At 40.9% G+C, this 23,936-nt stretch overlaps 2 protein-coding genes across 3 annotated transcripts in view; one reads left to right on the top strand and one right to left on the bottom strand.

The window, feature by feature from the left end:
* Nucleotides 1–1,786, top strand: part of usp34 (ubiquitin specific peptidase 34) — a 55,668-nt gene extending 53,882 nt beyond the window's left edge. For both annotated transcript variants that reach the window (XM_017457479.3, XM_017457478.3), the window contains one exon: nucleotides 116–1,786. In XM_017457479.3, the coding sequence (XP_017312968.1) occupies nucleotides 116–840 (725 nt within the window). In that variant the 3' untranslated portion in view covers nucleotides 841–1,786. The remainder of the gene's footprint in view (nucleotides 1–115) is intronic.
* LOC108258678 (protocadherin Fat 4) lies at nucleotides 1,206–23,026 on the bottom strand. Its single transcript, XM_017457480.3, has 30 exons — nucleotides 22,865–23,026; nucleotides 21,310–21,378; nucleotides 19,821–19,984; nucleotides 18,532–18,570; nucleotides 18,302–18,391; nucleotides 18,060–18,149; nucleotides 17,383–17,490; nucleotides 15,272–15,385; nucleotides 14,388–14,481; nucleotides 13,789–13,901; nucleotides 12,502–12,675; nucleotides 12,208–12,336; nucleotides 11,854–12,009; nucleotides 10,884–11,064; nucleotides 10,649–10,782; nucleotides 9,049–9,999; nucleotides 8,475–8,600; nucleotides 8,119–8,355; nucleotides 7,907–8,005; nucleotides 7,580–7,752; nucleotides 7,267–7,415; nucleotides 6,840–7,156; nucleotides 6,585–6,695; nucleotides 6,119–6,310; nucleotides 5,494–5,588; nucleotides 5,090–5,254; nucleotides 4,451–4,645; nucleotides 4,220–4,291; nucleotides 4,086–4,122; nucleotides 1,206–3,501 (listed from the first exon to the last, which is right to left on the bottom strand). The coding sequence occupies exons 1-30, from the start codon at nucleotides 22,932–22,934 to the stop codon at nucleotides 3,394–3,396; spliced, it is 4,752 nt and encodes a 1,583-aa protein (XP_017312969.1). The 5' UTR covers nucleotides 22,935–23,026; the 3' UTR covers nucleotides 1,206–3,393.
* Between the last annotated feature and the right edge of the window lie 910 nt (nucleotides 23,027–23,936).

Genomic DNA, 23,936 nt, shown 5'->3' with positions numbered 1-23,936 from the left:
TTAGGCCAAATAGTTTACTTTTCACTGTTTCTCTCTCTCTCTCTCTCTCTCTCTCTCTCTCCCTCTCTCTCTCTCTCTCTCTCTCTCTCTCTCTCTCTCTCTCTCTCTCTCTCAGTGGAGGAGGAAGGGGCGACTCCGGTAAAGCGGCGGCGTGTCAGCGGTGATGTCGATCGTCCAGCAGAGAGCAGCAGCAGCACCCTTGTGAGTGGAGTCTGTCCAGCCTCCTCCACATTGGTCCCCAGCTCAGAGCAGAAGGCGGAGCCTGCCGAGGCGTTAACGCCCAACAGCACGTCAGACACGGAAACCCGAGACTCGTCCCTCATCGATCCGGGGACGGAGCAGGACCCGCCGTCTCCGGACAGCACCTCGACTAAAGAGGAGAAAATGGAGGCTTCTACGTCATCGTCGTCGTCATCATCGTCGTCCTCGTCGTCCTCATCGCTGCCGGAGGTGTTCGGACGGGCGGAGCCGAGGCCGGGGCCGTCGGCGGGCGGAGAGGAAGAGGAGGCCGAAGGAGAGGAAGAGCGCAAAGACACGAGGGACGTGAAGGCGTGCGAGAGAGAGCGCGCCTCTAATAAGACTTGCTCCTCTTCCTCCTCCTCTTCCGCAGACGACTCTGCAGTGCTCTTGCTCTCCGGCCTCCAGGACGCAGACGAGGGGCGGAGCTGCAACCTTCAAGAGGCGGAGTCAGGGATGGTCGGCCAGTCCCCCTCACAGGGAGCATCTAGTTCCGGGCCGGACATCCTGGATGTGCTCCAGCGCACCGTGGAGGCCGCCATCGCCGTTGTTACTAAACTCTCCACCGGGGCTAAAGGAGGTTCACGCCCCTCTGCGTCGTGATGTCACTTCCTGTCTTTTTTTCTTTTCTTTTTTTTTAAACCCCCCCTCCCTTTAGTTTATCTTGATTTTATTATTTTTTCTGATATGTTTTCACACAGTGTTAAGAGTTGCTAAGGAAGCTTTTGGACGCTGGACAGAAGAAAAAAAAAAATCAGTTGAGAATTTAATCGCAGTGAATAGCAGCTATAGCACGTCTCAAAGGGCAAACAGACATTTCTTTTCTTTCTTTTTTTTAAAAATGTGGTTCATTCATTTTGCGGTTGCTGTAACGAGACAGGGAAAGGTTTACAGAGTTTTAGTCCCTTCTGTTTCTAATTTAATTTGCATTTTTAATCATTGTGTTGTTGTTATTATCGTCTCCTGTGCCAGTTTTGTACTTATCGAAGCAAGCCGTGCAATCGTCTTGCTGATTTTTTTGAATTTTTTTTTTTTTTTTCCCTGTGGTTGATATCAAAGCTACGTTTACCTGTACATTGAATGAAAGGAAAAAAAATTAAGAACCACGACAAACTTGATTCTGTAAAGAATCTTCTAGTTGTTGCCTGGCCTTGTAAATGAGAAGATTTGAGAAGTTAAATATATATGTAAAATATATGTATACAGTATATATAAAAGGGTAAAGCCAATATATACTGTGTATATATATATACACACACACATGAATCTACTGTGTATATACATATGCTGTATATGTATATAGACTTTATGGTGCTTTATCAGACACAGAGGATGTGTTGCTTGAATAAAGCACACCTGATGGAACTGTTGGAGCTATATTTTATTTACCGAGATACATTCCATAATCTATCTAATGTCATTCTTGCATTTTTTTTTTTGTTCCTGTTTTTTTTTTTTTCTTCTTCATTCGTTTTTCTTTAAATTTTTTGCCTTGATTTATTTTAATATAGGATAACTTAATAAAGTTTTAATATGATTTAATTATGAAGCAAGTCACCATGACAGACTGAAATTTCTTTGATTCGCATCTTTAACAGTCCGTTGTGGTGGTGGTGTTGTTGTTGTTGTTGTTTATTTCACAATCCCACAGAAGTCAATTTTTATACATGTATATTGACGTATTTCGGTGCACAGAGATAGATACTTTAGGTTCGATTACATTTTTACAGACAAAAAAAAAAACAAAACAAAACAAAAACACAATGCGAAAATATCCATTTATAGAGTTATACAACACACAAGGGTTGCAGTTCACAGGAAGTCCGGTTGTAACCGTCTGCCGGTTTGGGATCGATTCATCATTTGATTATAAATAGATTCTTAGCCAAAAAAAAAAAAAAAAAAACACGACTGTTGTGTAGAAAATAATTGTTCAGTATTTTTAGACAGATGTGCAGACAGTGTAATTGGTTAGCAAGTTCATTTGTTCAGCTGTCGCTCCGAGGTGTATCGGATCGTAGTGGATTCCGTGATCTCGCCAAATATGGAATCGCCGCTTTATTTTTATCGAAATCATGTGGAAGCCTGACGTTTACTCCTCTACTAGGAAGGTAAGTGCATGATTTACTAAATGTGGAAATGTTCACGATCAGGGATTTCTAAAAGTATCCCTGCTGGAAATAAATAATTTATAATAAAAAAACAAAAAACAATTGAAACCCTCATTGAATTTGTAATGGTTTTGATGGGGATTGTAATGGTTCCTGTGGGTATCTACGGGTAATTTGTTGCGTTCTATTGGTGGTATGTCATGTCTAGTGGATACCGTTAACGACCTACTTTCTTAATACGTCCTACTATGTAACGGAAACCATTTGGTAATGGTTAACAGCTGATGGTTTGTAGTGGAAACCATTAGAATTTCTGTGATGGTTTGTTTGGGGGATATTTTCAGCAGGGGTTACTTTAATTTGTACTCTTAAAATAATAATAATAATAATAATAATAATATCAGTGAAGTTATCAGTGAAGTTTCTGCTCCACTGTTAACAAAAGGTGTATTTTCCAGACTGTTGTTTTATATAACGCTTGTAGGGGGTCTGAGGGAGCACTTAAGGCTAGTTCGGCTTTTTGCTCATTTTTAAGGATTATATAATCTTCAATAAAGTCCTTGTTTAAATCCCTTTATCATCCCTGGAAAGAGATGTCTCTATGTCCATCTTTATATATTTATATATAAATGTCGAGACATTCGCTGTAATTCACCTCAACAGGAGCTAGCGTGATGCTAACTTCCGCTAGCGCGACTAGCATTTCATACATTTTTTTTAAAACCATGCTAACCCTCGAACGTGTTTTCTGGAGTAGTATGATTACCCTAAATCTGCTAACACAGTGGTATATGGTATAATTTTTTTAAAAAAGTGTATTACAGTCTAGTAAATATGGCAGCCAAATCTTTTGCCGTTTGAAAATATAATAAATATATGTATTTTGTTTATTTATTGTTGTTGTGGGTTGTTTTTTGTAGTCAAAGCAAATCCCTCCCCAAAAAAAAACATTAACCTTGGGCCTTGAAACAGAACTATGCTTCATTTTGCTGGCTGATACATAAGGTGCTTGAGTGATGTGTGATTTTAGACATGCAGCTGGTCTTTAGAGGGACGAGGTGACGCTGGCGCAGTTGTCTGAAGCAGTCACTTCCACGCTGCCCTTCGGAGACGCTCCTGATGCTTTTCTGTTGCTACACCAGCTTTGCTGATCCTTAAACAAACCACCCCAAAAAAAAAGAGTCACATGAATGATAAGTAAGGAATAACGCACTTGAGGTCATGCAGTTAGAGGAAACGAATCAACTTCCTGGTTGTAGTGACGTACTGAAGTGTTTTATTCCTCTTATACCACATTAGTGGGGGTCATTCCCAGGTTCCCCAGTTCAATATTCTGTTAACACACACTAAGTAAACTTCTCCAAAGGTTTTACGTAGTCGGGACTCATTTTCCCAGGGCCCTGTTCACTTTATTTCCCTTAAACTTTGAACACCAAAGGACACATTTAAATGAATATCAACATACATCAGTTTAAAATCCACACTCGAACGTACTAGTTATGGATTAGCCCGATTGCTAGCGACTGAGTAGTCTACAATAGCACCAGCGTAGACGCTTGTCGCGATATATTTTCGATATTTTCTAGCAGCTCTTCTCTTTTTTATTATTATTATTATTATTTTTTATACAGTAATAATGTGATCTGTTTGATACAGCAAGCGTATTCTGTTATCATGACCGTTACCATTGGCAACAGTAGCATTTGGGATATAGCCTTGAGCTGACCGTTCACTTACCTCCTGTTTCGCTTTAAATGCGTCTTCGTTGGTGAAGCTGTAGAAGACACGGAGACAAAATGTTAAGAGAGGATCGATCTCCAACATGCTCTAAAGTCCTAAAAACAACAAACTCCGTCGCTTTGAACACTTACACGCTGCATCTCTCTGCCTTTGCGATGTTGAAACTTTCTCTATCTGAATCGGTATCTTTAATCTTCTTGAGCCTGAGACAGGAAAAAGAAATAATTCATCCTCGTTCAAAAACGCCTCCGTAACTCTACAACCAACCGGCAGTTCCATTCGAGGAACGTTTGGATGGTTGTTGTCTAATTATGGTGGAGAAAGCCAATAGCAGGTCAGAAGGACACCGTCGAAGTACTTACTTTATCACGTAAACCACCGCCAGTGTGATGAGTGCGACGAAGCAGAGCGCTAACAAGACGCCGAGCACGATGGCAGTCGTTTCGGGGGCGTTTTCCTGTTCCTCAGATTCTCGCTCCACTTCTTCCAGTTCCACGTTAGAACCGAACACTTTCTCCAGTTCGACTTTCACGCTCTCGCTCTCGTGCTTTAGCTTCCTGTACAAGTTACAGCATATAAGGTTTGCTTTTTGGGAACGTTTCTGCTTAGAGAGAGAATCGATATATCTCTTGCTGTTTTGTGTTGAGTAGAGTCAGTATTTCATGTTTAAAGATTTAGCGCCCCTTATTGGCGTCATCTGGTTTAGTATTTGTCCCGTTAGTGTTGCTGTTTTGGTCTGTCTGTCAGCCCTGGGGTCTTACCATAAGTCTTGGAGTAGCAGGGCTTGTGTAAAAATACTAACACATCAGCATATTAATATGATGCTAGTGGTAAACATTCGGACTGCCTTTAACTTAAAACTGCTGCTTGTGTTTGATTATAATTCTTTCACTTTCTGGACACTAATGATGAGTTTGATGAAGACGTGAGCTAAAAGTAACCGTTGTTTATGTTTACTGTATACACTGTCGACTATGACAGGCTGTCTTGCCTTAACTTACTCGTGGACTTTTTGGGCACCGATGGCCACGCCATCCGTGTCCACGGCGATGAAGCTGATGTATGTCTTCGCATTTATTTTCGTCACACGTGAGCGCATCTCGTTTCCGTTCTCGCCTCGTATGCTGATGATGTGCACGCTCCAACCGAGTACCTTCTCCAGAGACCTGAGAGAAAGGGGAGATGGATGAAGGTGTAATAAGACCTTCTGCATGATTCTGATTTGGTGATGTTCTCTCGCTAAATGAAACATGATTTAAGTACGAGCGTAACACCCGAGCCGGCTCCATGGCAAAAAGGTACGATATTTCTCACTGGAAAGTCGACTCCAGTAAATGTTTTACCCTAAAGGAAATGCTCGTTTTGAACTAGAATACTTGTAAAATCCTGAGTGGAAAGTGCTCACTTCTGAGTTTCTGTAATCTTCTTCTCGACACTGTGAAGGGGCTGGTTCAGTGCGATCACCACGATGTTCTCGCTGTCGCTGTCTTTCACGTGTATCTGGAAGAGACGCGCACAGGGTCACATGGTGTCTTTTTGCTTGACTGATTTATTTATGAACAATAACATGAGACAAGTCGAACGAGAAAAAAAATCAGATCTTCTAGTGTCCTTCTAGAGACGGATCCACAATGACCACTGCTGACACTGAAACTGAGAAGATTCACCTGACCAAGATGGGTTTTTTCATCAAACAAACAAACAAACAAACAAACAAACAAAAAAACTGAAGATACAGCATTTTGCCAAAGTGATCAGGTTTAGCTGATTTATAGCAGCAGTGGATTGGTATAGACCAGGGGTGTCCAATCTTATTGGGAAAGGGGCGGTGTGGGTGCAGGTTTTCATTCCACCCAAGCAGGAGCCACACCTGAGTCTATTGAAAGCCAAGATCAACTGATTAAACAGGTGGAATCAAGTGTGGCTCCTGCTTGGTTGGGATGAAAACCTGCACACACACCGGCCCTTTCCCGATAAGATTGGACACTCCTTGTCTAGAGAGTCAGGAAGTTCTCCTCTCTGAGACTTACCTGTATCTCAGCAGTTGCAGAGAGTCCGTGTTTATCTGTGGCTTTAACGTGAGCGGTGACTCTTTTGCCACCCATTCCTGATAAATCCAGCACATAGACCTGCCCAGAGGTGCTCTCGATTCCCAGCAGTGAACTGGACTCCTGCAGGGAGTAACGGAGCTCCTCACTGTCCCCGACGTCAGGGTCCAACGCCTGCAGGGAAACAAAACGTACGCCAAGGTTTAGTCCACGTTCTAATGGGGGAACTCGGCTGAGTGTTACTAAGACAGCCCCAGTGAATGAGGCGTGGCCTCTGTGCCTGTCAGTCCCAAATAGAGGACGTGTGTCCTTACACTCATCGCAGCTCTCTCACTAAATCACATCAGCTCAAAACCGTACTGTTTTAAAGTCGGCATCTGTGAATGGACACTGGATTGCAGGTCCATATCAAACACGTATCAGAGCAGCACGTGACACTGTCTCCTACCTTCACGGTCACTACCGGATATCTGAACGGGGCGGTGCTGACGGTTTCTGCCGTATACGTTTCACGTTCAAAGACAGGAGTCTCGTTCACGTCTTCTACCTGAATCACAACCTATTGGGGGCACAAATAATAAGAAAGTTCACATCATTCCAACGTAATTAAAGCCAAGAGCTGTCTTAACCTTAACCTGCATTTGGTCACACGACTGAATATTGTTTGGTTTAGTGTTTGGGCCAGATATATACGTGTTAATACCGTAGTTTTAGCTGTATTGGTGTTAGTGGCTGTCCTGGAGTCAGTGGCTTCCACGTTAATGATATACATTTCCTTGTCTTCTTTATCCAGTGTTTGAAGTGTTTTGATGGCTCCAGTTGAACTGTCCACAGTGAACAGGTCTGTGTGTGACATCAGGCTGTAAGTGACCTGGATCAGCTGGTTTCCTGTCAGCGCTTTGATCTCACCGACATTTGTTTCAATTGGTCCGTTCTCCTTTACTGAGAAGAAGTAGGTGGACTTCTCGAAGACGATACTGTCCGTCGTCTGGATGGTTCTCACCTCGATCGTGACCGTTGCTATCAAGGGAGAAACACACGATCTACAACCATATCCGTCTACATCTTCCAGAAAATGTCGTGAGCAGTTGCTGGGGAGAAAGTGGGCGTGGGTTATACACTGTACAGACCTGTAGCATTTAGGCGTGGCGTTCCATGATCCTCTGCCAGAACGATCAGCTGTATATCCATGTACTCGGTGACGTTAGTAAGGTCACGAGTCCAGGTGATGGCTCCTGTCTCAGGATTCAAATCCACCATGTCGGAGCCTTCAGAGAACCTGGAGATAAGAAATATTTCACAGAACTTGTCTACACGTTTACATTTACTCCTGGAATATCTTTGTCAAGCACATGTTGTGAAGGCTTTCTCGTCCATAATGGTTCTGTTGTACATCCTTGTCCTTTATTGTAACAGTATTATTATTTTTCTCTCAATCCTGACCTGTAGGTGACGAGAGAGTTGTTCCCGGCGTCTCGATCCGTAGCAGACACGGTTAACGCCAGACCTCCTTTTTTAACATCTTCAGCCAAAACACGTATTGAGTAGGAAGCCTGACTGAAGACCGGCGCGTTGTCATTAATATCAGTCACAATAATCGTCAGCGTGGTAATGTTCTAGGGGGAATCAAGAACAAATTCACTTGACTTGCGTGAAAGAAATTAAAATGAGCCGTTTTGTTATTGGACATAAAGGAAAAACCTCCTGTCATGAGATTTACAAGTGTCTTTACATGCGTTTCTCTGTAAATACCAAAGAGAAACTATTTACATGTCTGGATGGCGTGCCACTATCTCTCGCCACAAGGACCAAATCGTAAATCTCTTGTTCCTCTCGATCTAGTGTCCCAGTCACCATCAGAGTCCCATTCTGAAAGACAGAACAGTGAGCAAAGTTTACACAGGATATAAGGGTATATTTTGCATTAACAAGAACATGTCTCTGGAAGGAATATGCTTTTGAAAGTGTTAACCCCCCCTCACCGACGTGAAGCCAAAGACATCACCATAGGAGTACGTGGTTAAGGTGACCTCTCCGTTCAAGTCGATGTCACGGTCACTAACTTGGATTTGAGTCACCTTGCCTGTTTTGTCTTCAGGGATCGTTATAGGACTTTGGAACTCTGAATACTGTGGGTTGTTGTCGTTGACATCCAGAACTATTATGTTGATCTGGGCCGTGGCGCTCAAGCCATTGACGGGCTGATCTACAGCCACCACCTGCGGAGACACAAATAAAAAGAGGGAGGTTGAGATCAGCTGGGAATTAGGTTCTGTTTTCAATTTTTCTGCAAATCAAACTGAGCCCAAAGAAAAAGGATAATGAAAATGAGTTGAACCTCTAGAACGTAGTTGTCTCTCGTCTCTCTGTCAAGGCTAGAATTACTCAGCAGGTGGACCACGCCTTCATTGGTAATAGTGAAAACGTCACTGGTCAAAAGGAAGTGCCCATTGGAGAATCCACCCTTCAGAGGAAGGAAGCAGGACAGAAAATATTTAAGGGATTTAAAAACAAACAAACAAACAGAAAACAAACAAAAAAACACTATACAGCTAATACTAATATTCATTGACGCTAGCAAAATGTTATTGAATTTTACCCTTAATTTATCAGGCAACCTTGTTGGTAATGTTTGGTCAAATTTCTAAAGCACTTACTGGCTTACAGAAATAAATTCCTCCCCAATTTGGTCACCTGCCTATTGCCCCACCAGCCAGCTCTCCCCGTTCATATGACAGCTACCAACCGGGGGATGGGTATGGGTCATAACACATGCCTTCCCCCAAAGAAAACAACCAATTTTTCTCCCTTAGCTCCTGGTCACAGCTGGCTGTGCCATCATCTGGATTCAAATCTGCCAAAATGTGGACGTTTTAACATTCCTTTACTTTCCATTACTCCCTGTATCTCACCTCATTCTCATCTGTGACCTCCAGTGACACAAGCGGAGATCCAGGAGCTATATTCTCATAGACAGCCACGTCATATTGATCCTTGCTAAACTTTGGAGCTTTATCGTTCACGTCTTCCACCAGCACAACCACCGTTGCACTGCCTGTAAGAGATGGACTGCCTCCATCCCTCCCTTCCACCTCCAGGGTATATTTCTTTGCCTTGCCGTAGTCCAGGTTTTGAGCCACTCTTATTATACCAGATCTGTCGTCTATGGAAAAGGCTGCGGGTGGAGAAGGTGGCTCCTGCTTGGCAATGTGATAGGTCACTTGACCATTGGGACCTTCATCTTTGTCGGTGGCATTGACAACAATTACGTTCATTCCGACGGTGGCATTTTCTAAGACACTGGCCTCGTACCGCTGTGTGGAAAAGACGGGGGAATTATCGTTGACGTCGGTTAACGTGACCACCACGGACGCCTGTGCTGAGAGTGGTGGTCGACCTTGATCTTGGGCGACTACTATGAGGTTGTATTTGTCCTGGGTTTCTCTGTCCAGTGCTGCCACTACGAAGATTAAACCTGTTTCTGGGTTCATGCTAAACATCCCAGCTGAACCCTCCAGACTGTACCGTATTTCCGCATTTAACCCTGAATCTGCGTCCGTGGCTTGTACGTATGTGACGTTAGCGCCAATCTCTGCGTCCTCTGGGATGTTAACGGCGATCGAGCTGGAGGCAAACGTAGGACGATTGTCGTTGATGTCCAAAACTTCGACATGAACCGAGGCTTCATCGCGGTTGGTGCCATCCGAAATAGACACCTGGACGGTGTAGTTCTTCTGCGCCTCGTAGTCTAGTTTGACTTTTGTCGTGAGCATTCCAGTCAGCTGGTCTATGGAGAACTTCTCTGCTTCCGTCTCGACCGTTAAGGTGACCGGAACCTCAGGGGACATAGACAGGAACACCACCTGGAGATCAAAACATGGACATTGTCATCTTTAAACTCTAACTGCTGACAGGAAATAGACTTCCTCCTTCCTTCATTTCACCCTCAATGATCTTGGAAATGATTAGCTTTTATGTTTCGTGGAGAAACCACAATTCTACAGCATTGTGCACGTGAATTAGTGTCAAAATATATTCACAAAGATCTCTATTAGTAAAAATAGAATTGGCTATAACATACACAACAATCATGTTAAAGCTAGAGATCAATACCCAGAATCTGTATTGGGCCAATTACATTTACGCCATTTGGCAGATGCGCTTAAAAAGCTGCGTGGCCCAACATTAACAACACCCACAGACGTATTCAGCAAAGGAAACGTGTGGCTCTCATGTCTCGTGTACCTTTATTTATTTATTTTTTTTATTTTTTTTTTCGAACTGGACATGTTTACGTATAAGAAATACTTGTAAGAGATTTTTTTGTTGTTGTTCGGATTGATTTTATTACGTGAAGTGCTTCAGGAAAAAAAAAAAAAAGTTTTTATAGTAAAAATATCAGATGGGTATCGATATCAGCTGATACTCAAGGTTCCTGTACGAGTATCAGAAAAGAAATACTGGTGTCATTCCATCTCTAGTTAATCTGCAGTGTGGAATCTAAAACGTCACCTTGACAATCTCCACCCCCGCCTCTTCCTCTTCCACTACTTTCCCTTGATATGTTTTCTGAAGGAAATGTGGACGAGAGTCTCCAGGTGCCTTAATGTCCACGACAACGGAGGAAGATAGGCTCACGCTGCCCCCTGTAGGGATGGAGGATAACGTTGATCAGAATGATGGACCTCTCACTTTCTCCGATTCTTCTGAGAGGATGAAACAAACCAAAACAAAACACCTGACTTACCATCTTTTGCAGTCACGTACAAGAAAAACTGGAGGATCTTGTTCTCCAGGAGTGGGATGGTCTTGTTTAACGATATCTCGCCTGTGTTTTCATTTATGCCAAAATAGCCCTCTTCATTCCCAAAGTTGATGAAGTATCTGATTTGCCCGTTCGGTCCCTCGTCTAGGTCTGTTGCTTCTACCTGTACATGGTGAAGAAATACCAAAAAGTGTCAAAAAGTTATTCATAATGAACAATTTTTCAAAATCCTTTGCTATGTTAGGACAGATTGAGATATATGCTTGAAAAAAGATGCAAATACATGAAAATAAAATAAAAGAAGTTTTTATTGCTTTCGGGTGGTTTTGTACTCGGTTGTAATGGATAGTATTATGTGTGTGTGTGTGCGTGCGTGTGTATATATATATATATATATATATATATATATATATATATATATATATATATATATAAAATGTTATTTGCAGATATTTTAGTTCAGAGTGCAAACGTAAATCATGCAAATCACAGTATGAAGTGTTTTAATCGCTTAACAGGAAATATGGTGCTGATTCTAGATTACACTTAATGGTCTGATGGTCTCTGATGGTGACCTTGGAAAATCCATGATATAGAAAGCTTTAACAAACCATTAGGACCATTATATAAAGTTTAATGGAAACCATTAGGCTAATTATTATTAAGAGGAATTTTTTTTTTTTCAGCAGCGAAACTCTTTGACAACACAACCCCTACAAAAAGTCACAAATATAGAATGATGATTCATGTAGGGCTTTATAAACCAGTAAAACATTTGTCATTATGTAGTTACATATAAACACACACACACACACACACACACACACACACACACACACGCCCCTGTATAATGGTGCGGTTGTGGTAACCTGAGTTATAAACAAGTCTGAGATAAGAGAAAGGTTCCTCTGCTGAGGAACATAATCAGATAGCACAAACAATGAGGCGTCACCTTGACAACAAGCATGCCAACAGTCTGATCCATGGGAACTCTGCCCTCGTACTTGGTGCTTCCGAACACTGGGCTGTTATCGTTCTCGTCCGAGAGGGTGATGTTCACGCTGGCCGTCGTGCTGTGGGTGGAGGGGGGGTCCTCTCTTGCCTCGATCTGTTTTACAAAGAGATTTATCACAGCAAATGTAAAAAAAATTAAAAAAAATAAAAAACAATAATATTTTTCCTGCTATATACTGTTTTGTAACAACTAATCCCACTTTCCATACATTTTCTTCGAAATATTTACACGAAACTTCGAATTTCTTAACATTTAGTACATTCTCGGCTACGTTGGCGTACTGTATGTTACCTGAAAAGTGAAGTCTCGGGTGGTCTCTCTGTCCAGCTCGGTGGACGTCTTCACCCAGATGGATCCGTCTGGACTGATGAAGAAAGGAACTGTATCTGGAACGAGCCTCAGCGTTCCCACAAAACCTCCCTGAGGATCAGAAGAATCCGCTTTATTTATTTATTTATTTATTTACTTACTTTTTTTTTTAATGGATTCACACATTCAGTGTTGGGTAAATTCTGGATGTTCTACACGACTTCTACCTATTTTTTGGAAAGCTTATATTAAAGCATCTCTAAAAGCCACACGGACCTGATCCAGGTCTGTGACTTTGGCCTGAAGAACAAAGCGGTCTCGGGGGGAATTTTCCGGAATAACCACAGTGTAGTTGCTCTGGTCAAACTCCGGTGCATTGTCGTTCACATCCTCGATGGAGACGAGCACAACAGCATTGGCGGTTTTAGTACTGTCATCCTCCTGAGCTGCCTGAAACGCACGCACACACACACACACGTTTGTCTTACTATCCACGTGAGGACCTTCCCTTGACATACTTAACAATGCAGCTAATTAATGCTGTACTACACCTAAATCTAACACCAGCCTTAACCTCAGCAACCAAAAAAGAAAGTTTTCCAGCTCTTTTCTCCAAGCAGGATCTAAACTGTCAGATATTGGTTTTACAGTTTATCTACAAAACCAGTACGGCAACGATGTTAAATGGTGCAAAGTATCGTACAGTCACGAATAATAACGAGTTTTTCTGCCACCTAGTACGCATGTGAAACTTACATCTTCTAGAAAGGAACTGCAGTTGTAAGGAATTAGGTTCAAACATGTTTTGGGTGAAATGTCTTTTTAATTCTTTCTCTTGAAACATAGCATTTAGAAAATAAGGTGTAACTGCAGAAGGTCTGAAATCACAGCAGTTTGTCTTACTTTGATGTAAATATACCATTAGAGAAGCCTAGTGTCTTTTGTTTAGTTTTTTTTTTTTTTCCTACGTAGGCCTGTTTAAATTCACGAACGCACATATGTTGTTACCCTACGATTACATTTCACCATTTAACAGAATACTCAAAATAAATATAAAAAATAAATAAATAAAGCGCTAACTTATCTCAGCTAGCATTTGAATTGTTTCCGTTAGTAGTTCCTGTTAGTTTTGTATTATTGCCTATCAGAAAATTGGAGATAAATTAATCGTTGCCATATGTTGAATTGTTGCCAACGCCACGCAGTAAAGGGTTAAGGCGTGAAAAGTTCAGACCGGCTCGAGCTCTCGTACAGTTCACCGTGAGCTGTTCAGAGTGGGTGGAAGTCTGGAACCTACGAGCAAAATACTGACATTTCACCGAAGGAGCTGGAGGAGGCAATATAAATAACATCAGAGTGTACGTGTAAGAAGAATCGAACTCCGAGGAACCTGGAAAGGTTTTTTCAGTGTGCACCGTACACTTTTTGACCGTGACTTCTGATGAACTCTTTACCCAAACTCGCTAAATGTATTGCCGATTTGATCGTTTCGACGTAAGCCGGGGCAAATACTCAATCGTGTATGATTTTTATATTGCATGAATCCGATGGAGATGACTCCACCTGTATTTGGAGTGTGATGGTTTCTATTTCCTCTCTGTCCAACGCCGTCGTCACTGAGACGACCCCGGTGTTCCGGTCGATGCCGAAGTTGGGCCGATATTTACTTGGAGTGACTGGGAAGAGGCGCAGAAACAAAACACTTCATAGAACATAGAAATGAGACCGAAATAATAAGACCTGAAGACACTAAATCGGACTGCGTATTAGTTATTATTCGGCAGCACGATAATAGCCAAGATCCTACGTTTCCAGTACGAAAATTTTAACGCCCTTTGACAGAAAATCGTTTCACATGACACATTATAATCTTTAAATCTCTTAATAAGACATGGATGGGATTTTTGAATGCATCAGAAAAACAATCTAATAACTACAGTTAGCAGTTAGCTAGTTCAAACTTTTACACCTCCTACGGTTTTATGAATTTAATTTAAAAAAAAATTCAGTCCCAGTTGAATGGTTAATTGGTGCTAGCAGCAGTACGTAGCTATATCCGAGCTGGGTACTCCATTAAAATTGGCTTGCATGTCAGTTTCTTCAGGAAAGAGTTGATGGGCAGTGAGGTGTTGTAGAAGGAAGAAGCGTGTGAGATACTGTACCGCTGATTATGTCGTAAACTACAGTCTGATTGATTCCCGTGTCTCCATCTCGAGCTTTTATAGCCTCCGGCGTGACCGTTGTGAAGGTTCCGACCTGAGAGTAGAGTTCAGGAAATACTTTATAATGCATGAAGAGAGTACTTTTGGGAAAATCGAATCAAAGCACAGAGTATAATGCACCAGGACACGTTGCGCTAATGAGAGTTCAAGGATGAAATTTGTTTAAGTATTATAAAAATGAGATCAAAAGGGTCCAGCTTAAATAGGCCTCGATTTCTTTATTGAGTTTTGTTTTTTATCTCTTGTTTTTGTCTTTTGATGTTAAATATGATTTGGACATGTTCATAAAGGCTTCAAGGAGAATCACACACTTAGGGTTGGGTAACAATAACCCGTGACTATCGTTGCTGGATGTTTGGTCATCAGGTTTTCATTAGCTGTCAAGCTGGATGCTAAGCTAACAGGTGAAGCAGCTATGATCTGATATGAACTTTGGCTAGCACGTGAGGAAAAAGAGCAGGTAAGCATTACAGGAGTATATTAGAAACCACAGAGACCATGGAAGATGGTCTGAAGTGTAGATTCTGAAGGATAGGTTCTGTAGCATTAGCATTAGCTATCATCAAACAGAACGCAAGCATTAGCTTCAACTGAAGCGCCACGTTACTGCTCTTATAAATTGGGTTTTGTTATGGTAGAACACAAATTCCTGTATTTTATTTAGATTTTTTTCAGTCGCAGGGTGATTTTGACATTGTGGTGTTTTGTGTTGTGTATCGAAACACGTTTTTGATGTGTTTTTAACCCATTCATGTTTCTTCTCAGACAGAACGTGTGGCACTGCCACTAGAGTCTGGTGTAGAAAGTGTAAGTGAGTGCCGTACCTGATTCTCAGGAACGGATGCCTGGTACAGAGCGTGGTCGAAATACGGGTTCGTGTTGTCAAAGTCTTGGACGTTGATGATGACAGTGGTGGTGTCATAGAGACCCCCACTATCCTGCAGAGAACAGAAAGAGACAGCATTCCAAATCCCAAACTGCCATTTTTGTAAAGGAACACAACGAAGGTAGAAACAAGTGGGGGTGGGAGGGTGGGGGTGAGGGGGTTGGGGTTTCAGATAACAAATGAGTCCATGGTCTTGACAGTCAAGTCTCTATTCAAGATGGACAAAACCTGCTTCAGATCTCAAGTAATAAAAGACAAGTCTGTGTCCAGTTACAAGTAAAGACAGACAAAGTCCTGTGTCAAGTCCAGAATAATGACATTGAGTCCTGGGTCAAGTCTAAAGTAAAGACAGATGAGTCCAGGGGTGAGTCTCAAGTAAAGATAGACGAGTCCCTGGTCAAGTTTCAAGTAAAGACAGACGAGTCCCTGGTCAAGTGTCAAGTAAATACAGACGAGTCCCTGGTCAAGTGTCAAGTAAACACAGACGAGTCCCTGGTCAAGTGTCAAGTAAAGACAGTTGAGTCCCTGGTCAAGTGTCAAGTAAAGACAGACGAGTCCCTGGTCAAGTGTCAAGTAAAGACAGTTGAGTCCCTGGTCAAGTGTCAAGTAAAGACAGACGAGTCCCTGGTCAAGTGTCAAGTAAAGACAGACGAGTCCCTGGTCAAGTGTCAAGTAAAGACAGACGAGTCCCTGGTCAAGTGTCAAGTAAAGACAGACGAGTCCCTGGTCAAGTGTCAAGTAAACACAGACGAGTCCCTGGTCAAGTGTCAAGTAAAGACAGACGAGTCCCTGGTCAAGTGTCAAGTAAATACAGACGAGTCCCTGGTCAAGTGTCAAGTAAAGACAGACGAGTCCCTGGTCAAGTGTCAAGTAAAGACAGTTGAGTCCCTGGTCAAGTGTCAAGTAAATACAGACGAGTCCCTGGTCAAGTGTCAAGTAAACACAGACGAGTCCCTGGTCAAGTGTCAAGTAAAGACAGACGAGTCCCTGGTCAAGTGTCAAGTAAAGACAGTTGAGTCCCTGGTCAAGTGTCAAGTAAAGACAGACGAGTCCCTGGTCAAGTGTCAAGTAAAGACAGACGAGTCCCTGGTCAAGTGTCAAGTAAAGACAGTTGAGTCCCTGGTCAAGTGTCAAGTAAAGACAGTTGAGTCCCTGGTCAAGTGTCAAGTAAAGACAGTTGAGTCCAGGGTTAAGTGTCAAGTAAAGACAGACGAGTCCAAGACCAAAATCCCAAGTAAAGACCGACAGGTCCAGGGTCACGTTCAGAGTCAAGTCCCAAGTAAAGACAGATGATTGACACGTCTTATAACCTTATATCAAAGTCTTTAGAAAAATAGGGGGCTTAACCCTGCTACCTCATTTATATCAGCCACCCATGGTTTATCAAACCTAAAATCTCACCCAGATTAATTTTAATTTTAAAAAAAAAATTGATTTGACATTAATTATAATCATTTCCTCAACTTTAATCTAATGTATTAGTTAGTTCATTATCCATGTTCATCCATTTAGTTATTTGAAATCAAGAAGAGTTCATGTGTAAATGAAAGGAAGGTTAAAGAAGCCCAATAAATATTCTGTGAGCCAATAATAATAATAATAATAATAATAATAATAATAATAATAATAATAAAAATCTCTGTAGATGTCAGGAAGTATATTTAATGAAATGACAGTATATTTAAAGAATATTGAATGAATGACATTTCTGTGTTTATATAACTAATAGAGTCCCAAAGTCAGATCTAGAACAGATTAAAGTGTCTTGATGTTTGGTTCCACATCAGTTCCTACTTGAGTGAAACATCCCCGGGCCAGTTTTCATTACCGAAACCTCTGACCTCTGAGCCACCCTTATCACAGTACAATAATACAATAACTCTTGTTTTCTTTCTGGAACGTATTTACATAAACCTGTCCACATGATTTGAATTGTTGTCACAGGACCTGTGTGTACGTTATCTGACACAACACGTCCTGTTACAGCTACCCAGAGGTACTTCAGTTGTTATATCGTGCAGGTAACTGCTTCACAGGGTTAATGTTTACCGCAGCTTTCACAGTGAAGTTGTAGAGACTGGCGACGTTGTAGTTCAGCCGACTGAGTAACCTGATGGTCCCATCGTTCCGCACCTCAAACTCCGGCGGAGCTGGAGACTGGATAAAAGACCAAGTTAGACCGAGTTCAAACAGCAACGCTAACGTAGCTAACAATCAACAAATACTTGACTTGATTACTCAGTTATTCAGACTTTTTCTTATTATATAAGTACGGAATTAAACACTTGAGGTGTGCTGTTATAGTAAAAATAATAAACGACCAGGTGGTGTGATGCCAGTAGCATCCCAAAGTGGATTATTTTTGTCACTGGACTACACTTCCCAGCAGGTCACATGTCTCAATCCACCTCCCTGTGCCTCGTTTCACTGTGATTAGCACCTCTATATAAGTTCTTGTTTTCCTACCTCTTATTGTCTAGCTTCTGTTGTGTTTGTGTTTGTGTGTGTGCGTGCGTGTGCCTCAGTTCGACTCTTACTATATGTATTTTTGCCTTGTATCTCCAGTTCTGGTCTGTGTTTCTAGCGTCACTGTTTTGGTTATCTGTTTGCGTCAAGTCACAGCTTGACAGTTACAGCAATTATACAAAGAGGACTTCATTAACAGCGTGAAGTCTTCGGGGTTCTTTTAAACCAGGGTTTAACACGTTAACACTATCGAAACTCACCAGTAAGGAATAAGTCACTATGCTGTTTGCTGGTGTAGCGTCAGCATCGACCGCTCGCACCTTCAGGACCTGGAAACCCACTCCTTCCGTCTGGACGAAAACATGCGTGTTCATTCGTGAACTTTAATCCAATCAGATTTGACTAACAGTGAACGAATCCTTACTGAGACGGGAATGAAACGGTAATGATGAAGAGATATTGATCATGGGATAAAATATGAACAACAAACACTTCAGTTCACCTCTGACACGGTAGACGTGTATTGTTTCTGATCAAAAACCGGCGCGTTGTCGTTGATGTCCTCAACAGTAAGGATCCGAGTGTTCTTAAACTATGATGGGAAAAAAAAATCTGTTTTAAAACTACATTATTTTTTTATTAGTACTTAATTTATAACACATATATATAGATATATATACATATACACACACACATTATATATATATATAAAATAAGCCTAAACATACTTACGGTTTTGCATTTCACTATATAGTATAAAACTCCACCAGACTAGAGGGAGAGGGGGAAAAAAAAGCATTTACATTTATCTCTCTGTGTTTATACAACATACTGTGTAAAAGAAAAAGGAATTTAAGGGACAATACCTTCAAAAAAAAAACAATGAATTAAAAAGTTTGGAAAAATGTTAAACAGCTAAATGGCGTAGTAAGCATTAAATCAGTCAGTGAAAGCAAATAATAAATCACAGTTTTTAGATTTAAAACGGTCGGAATTTCCTTAAGAAGCTAACTGTGCAACGTTTGTAGAAAATCGTCAGGTTGTTCTCGGCTTTTGAGGAGAACTTACAGTCCCGGTGTTTCACCTCGTACCTAAGAAAGACCTCGAGCTGCTTACTGCTTTTATCGAACATGGACAAAACAATATTGTAAAATACGCCGGTGACCAATAGACCATTTGATTTATTATTAATACAGCTCGTCCGCCAAACAATGTAGATCATTAACAGCGAGCTTCGGTACCTACGCAACAACATGGTCATAAATTCAATGAACAGCACGACGGCTTAATGATTAGGATTTCTGCTTATTCATTAAACAGCGATCAAAACAACGTGACGAAATACACCAGTGTTCCATAATTAAATGAATTGGTTTGCTAATAATGTTCACAATTTCCGGTTTTAATGTGGTGCAAGTGGTCAGACTGTAGCTCAAAGCGTGATGGTTTTACTGGCGCTTTTTAATAATACAGAAGTCAGTTGTTTCGATCAAATAGCATATCGAGTAATTTACAGCGGCTTTGACTGCGGCTCAGATTTGAGGAAGGAAGCCGTCTGTGTTTATGCTTAATATGCTCCTAAATACAAAAATTCCTTGGAATATAAAAATTTTCGGGACCCCCCCCAATAAATAAGTAAATAAACAAACAAATAAATAAATAACACTGATACTGACACTAATGCAGAAGACGTTAAATAGTCATGCAAGATAAACGTTAGCGTAAATGCACCCGAGGATTTAGTATTTAGAACAGATTTACATCCAATTATTCGGGAGGTGTAAGACGCGTTTTAACCACATCCGTGAATGCTCTGTGAATGCTGGTGTTGATGTTAGAACGATTAAAGACAGCATCGTGATTTGATCCCAATTTCAATGTAATGCTCGTGGTTAAAATCTCATCGGGATACAATCCAGATACAGGACACATGAAATGGCCGGGTGTAACGGCGCTAAAGACCTTTCAGGGTTTGTCTATACTGTATACACAACAGAAATGAGTGGCGTGTGAGAGGAAACCTCGCTCAGAGCGTCAGCATCGAGAGGTTTTGTAGTTTTGATGGTGGCAGTCGTTTCTCCAGGAAGATGGACCAGCTCCAGAAAGGTTATACCGATGGAGAAGTGGTGAGCCTCCAGCTGCAGGTTCTCCCCGGGGCTGATATTCGTCAGGATCTCAACATCTCCTGTGGGCCAATTCACACCGGTTTCACGTCCGACTATACCGTATGGGTACATTTCCAATCCTTCCTGATGTTTTGTACAGTATACTGTCTCAACTTTCCACATGAATGAATTAGTGATGCCTCAAAGAAGCAACACAGGTTATCACCAGAGCTTGTTTTTTCTTCCCTGCTTTATTATCGAAGGTCTCTCCAAAGCATTCTGTACCGTAGCTAGCTAGTCAGCCTACTTTAACTCGCTAACTAAAAAAAAGCACATTTTCCTAAAGGAAATGTTATTTAATATTTCTCATTATGAGATCATTACATAACACAACAAAATATAAGGCCGTTAAGCCTAGACGTAGTTACTGATTGTCAGATAATTTCTCTTTTATCTAGAAATAAATGCTTCAATTAAGAGAAATATCTAGCAATAGCACAAGACCATTTTAAGCTTGCTAGAAGTAAAAAAAAAAAAAAAAAAAGGTCTAGAAATAGTCTTAATATTCTAATAGAGAAATATTATTTGTACCTATAGTCAAGATATTTTTCATTGCTAACATATTGTTTTTGCAGTGTAACAGTGTACATTGACCTGGATAATCCTTAATCAGGGGTCCAAGCACCAAAGGTCCATATTCTCGCAGCTTATTCCTGCCTTGACTCAAACCAAACCAGAAACCGTGAAGAACCAATAAATCTTTTTTTTTTTTTTTTTTTTTTTACATAATGTGTGAATTATTATTTTTTTGTTCATTTCTCCTCCTATAAAAATCGATCTCTCGAAAGGAATGCTTGGACCCAAATTATAGCCATTTTGCATCGAGTGCGATACTAATGGATGGACATGTTAACTATGCTAGCTTCAATGCAGCAACACAATCGTCGTATATTTGACTTCTAGTAGCTCAATTTTATTATGTTATATCAGATGTTCAGTGTCACGGGGGAGTATAATGTTGAAAATAAAAACAATGATGTAATAGTGTTGCACTTCTTTCTTTCTTTCCTTTCCTTTCCTTTCTTCTTTGCATCTCTCCATCACTCTGATCCCTTTTCCCCTTTTCTTGTCCCTTTTTTTGTCCTTCTTATTCTTGTCCTTTTTCGGCCTCTATCCCTCTTCCTTTTCATCTTTCCCCTTTTCTTCCTTATACCGCTTCATTTCTTCTTCTTCTTTATATCTTTATCTCATTCAGTCAAGACGATTAACTGCTGTGTGTACGTGAAACCAGTCAAGCAAGTGATATCACACTGGCAAACAAGGAAAACTGAAAAGCTATAAGGCTACCTTGATGTATGAGGTATATATATGTATGAGCGATAAAGACAAATATAAATTCTTTTACCTTCAAAGCCCTCTGTAGTAGAACCCACGTTGACCGTACTTCCACCTGCACAGTTTATCTCTGAGGTACCTGAGGAGGCAGAGGGCTGATTCATCAAGAATTAAGATTTTTTTTTTTTTTTTTTTTAAAGTATTCATTATAAAAATATAACAACCTATTATGATGATTTACAAAGATTATCTTGCTGCTTATTGCTTTTATACCATCGCTCTAGTGAATTCTCGATTCTGATTGGTCAGACGGCCTCGATCGATGTTCTATAACAGCAACTCTGAAAGGTTTATATTTAATGCCCTCATTCTAATTCGTTATCTTTTCAGACAGAGTTAAAGCTGTCATTTAAAGTTGAACTTTTTTCCCCCCGGTTTCACAGTCTTCAATGAGAGAAAAAAAGAGAGGCTGTTGAGGGAACGGCTACAACGTGACTCGTTATAAGCTGCTATAACATGAGCGATAACTGGTTTCAAGATCAAATGTAACTATAAACGGATAAAAAGTATGATGTCTTATTCTTCAGTAAGTACAATTTTTATTTCCTGGTAAATTGCTCTGGTATAAGAGGAACAAAACACTTTGAGACGTGCTGCGTTCGGAAAAACAACTTTGGGGCGTTAACAGTCACTCGCACTTGATTACTTTCTCATATTTTGTACATTTAACCCTTTCTCACCGTGCACTGGTCCGTACGCTCGTTTTCAATGAGTAGAAACAAATGAATTATTTTATCGCCGCAAGCCTGATAATGTGAGTCAGGACGCTGTTGGGTTTCTGTGTGTAGAGTATCCTGACTCTGTGTAAGGGGAAAGGGGGAGGGGCGTGAGCCTCTTGCTGGGCAAACAGTTCACATCTCTCTCCGATAACATGGGTACAGGGATAAAACGGCAGCACGACTAAAGCGTGTCTGATAGTAAAGCACCGTATACAACTGCCACAGTAAAATGATAACTTTTAAATCTAGTAGGCTAGGTAGCAAAAGAAATACTTATGAAAAACCGCAAATTCTTAAAGCCCTGAGTGTCTACTTTCATATGAGCCATTAAGCATGACTGTGGAGCGTGACATCACAAATAAATTCAGTGCTGAACACGGAAAAACAGGCGCAAATGACATTTTTTTGGCCTCTGGTTAAAATAGTAATAATATAAAATGACTTCATGTATGTCTTTCACCTGGAAACATGGACAGAGTTTTATGAAGGTACATTATTGGACTTTAATTATTTATTTATTTTTTCCGAGTAAAGCTTTAAAAATACACTACATCCATCTTTTCAGGTCAAAGATACAAACGGTACGTATTCCTTACATATGGAGAGTAATGAACTAACTGAGCACACTGTATCAACTGATGTTTAATGAGGTACACCTTTAGTTGATGTTACTGATGGTGTATTAATGCTGAGGTTTGTGGATTAAAAACCTTTATTCATATCATTTTACTAATATTCACTAACATTTAACAGCACGATTAAAGTGGGAAAAAAAAAAAAGATAAGCTTTCTTGACACAGTCGGGTTGCGTAGTGACATTATTTACTTCGTAGACGAGTGACTTACCGATAGCGGCCTGTACGGTGTGAACACACACGCAGGCCAGAATACAGAGTGCAGAGCAGAAGAAGTTCATATCGTCCACCAGTGTGTCTCCTGTGTCTCGATACGTGCCCAGTGAACCTTACACTGCAGATGAGATGTGAGGAAGAGTACACGGAGGGAACAGCAATCTGGGCTGGCCATAATCCCCCCCCACACACACACACGCACACGCACACACATACCTCCCTCTCTATCTCCATCTATAGCTCTTATTGCACTGCTTGTCATAAACTGTAATGACTCTATGTGAGGTTCAAAGGTCTCAAGGCCCAGTAAATGTTGATTTTACAATATGACCCAAGGTGCGTGTGTTTTAGGGAATAGAAACTTATAGTCACGCCGGTCTGGGAAAATAATCAACGCTGGGGTGGCGTGAAGAAGCGGAGACACTGTGACCACCCCAAAGATGATTATTTTCCAATAGCCAACGTGTCCCAAAGTTTTTTGCTCCACTTATACCACGGCAATTTGCCAAAGGTTGCTGATTCTATTCGTAGTTCTGTTGATAGTTACATTTAATGTTGTGAAATGCAGACATCAGGACAAGAGAGAAGGGATGGGATCCTGTGAAGCAGCCTATCGGTGACAGTCGAGTCAGGTGATTTACACGGACTTGATCTCCAATTGAGGTGATATTTTTTAGCCAGGGGCACCGCGAGGGTTTTTGGGCCCCCTGGCTAATTTATACTCCAGGCCCAAAGCCCCCAATCCCCAATTATGTTTTCTCATTGCCATGTATAAAAACAATCATTATTAATAATCGTAACAATTATTGCATATTCAATAAGAGACTATAAAGAAGTACATTTGAACAGTTTATTAAATTAACTGAAATTATGCATTTATAAATAAATAACTATATATACAGTACAAGTACTTAATACCAAAGTACTCTCTCTCTCTCTCTCATACACAGACACTATAGAAACTGTCTTTATAAGCTGTCGACTTGTAATTTCTTATTACACAAGAACCAAGAACAATGAGCTTTACTGTTATTATTATTATTATTATTATTATTATTATTATTATT

This window comes from Ictalurus punctatus, chromosome 26, assembly GCF_001660625.3.
Source record: "Ictalurus punctatus breed USDA103 chromosome 26, Coco_2.0, whole genome shotgun sequence".
NCBI lineage: Eukaryota > Metazoa > Chordata > Actinopteri > Siluriformes > Ictaluridae > Ictalurus > Ictalurus punctatus.
This window is presented reverse-complemented; position numbering and strand designations above follow the sequence as displayed.

Bases quoted from the DNA above. Each gene is read 5' to 3' on its own strand.
- LOC108258678 (XM_017457480.3), bottom strand. From the start codon at position 22,934: ATGAACTTCTTCTGCTCTGCACTCTGTATTCTGGCCTGCGTGTGTGTT. The intron at 5,589-6,118 runs GTAAGTCTCAGA...CGTCTCTTCCAG, and splicing joins CTGCAACTGCTGAGATACAG to ATACACGTGAAAGACAGCGA. The intron at 3,502-4,085 runs GTAAGTGAACGG...GGTTTGTTTAAG, and splicing joins CATTTAAAGCGAAACAGGAG to GATCAGCAAAGCTGGTGTAG.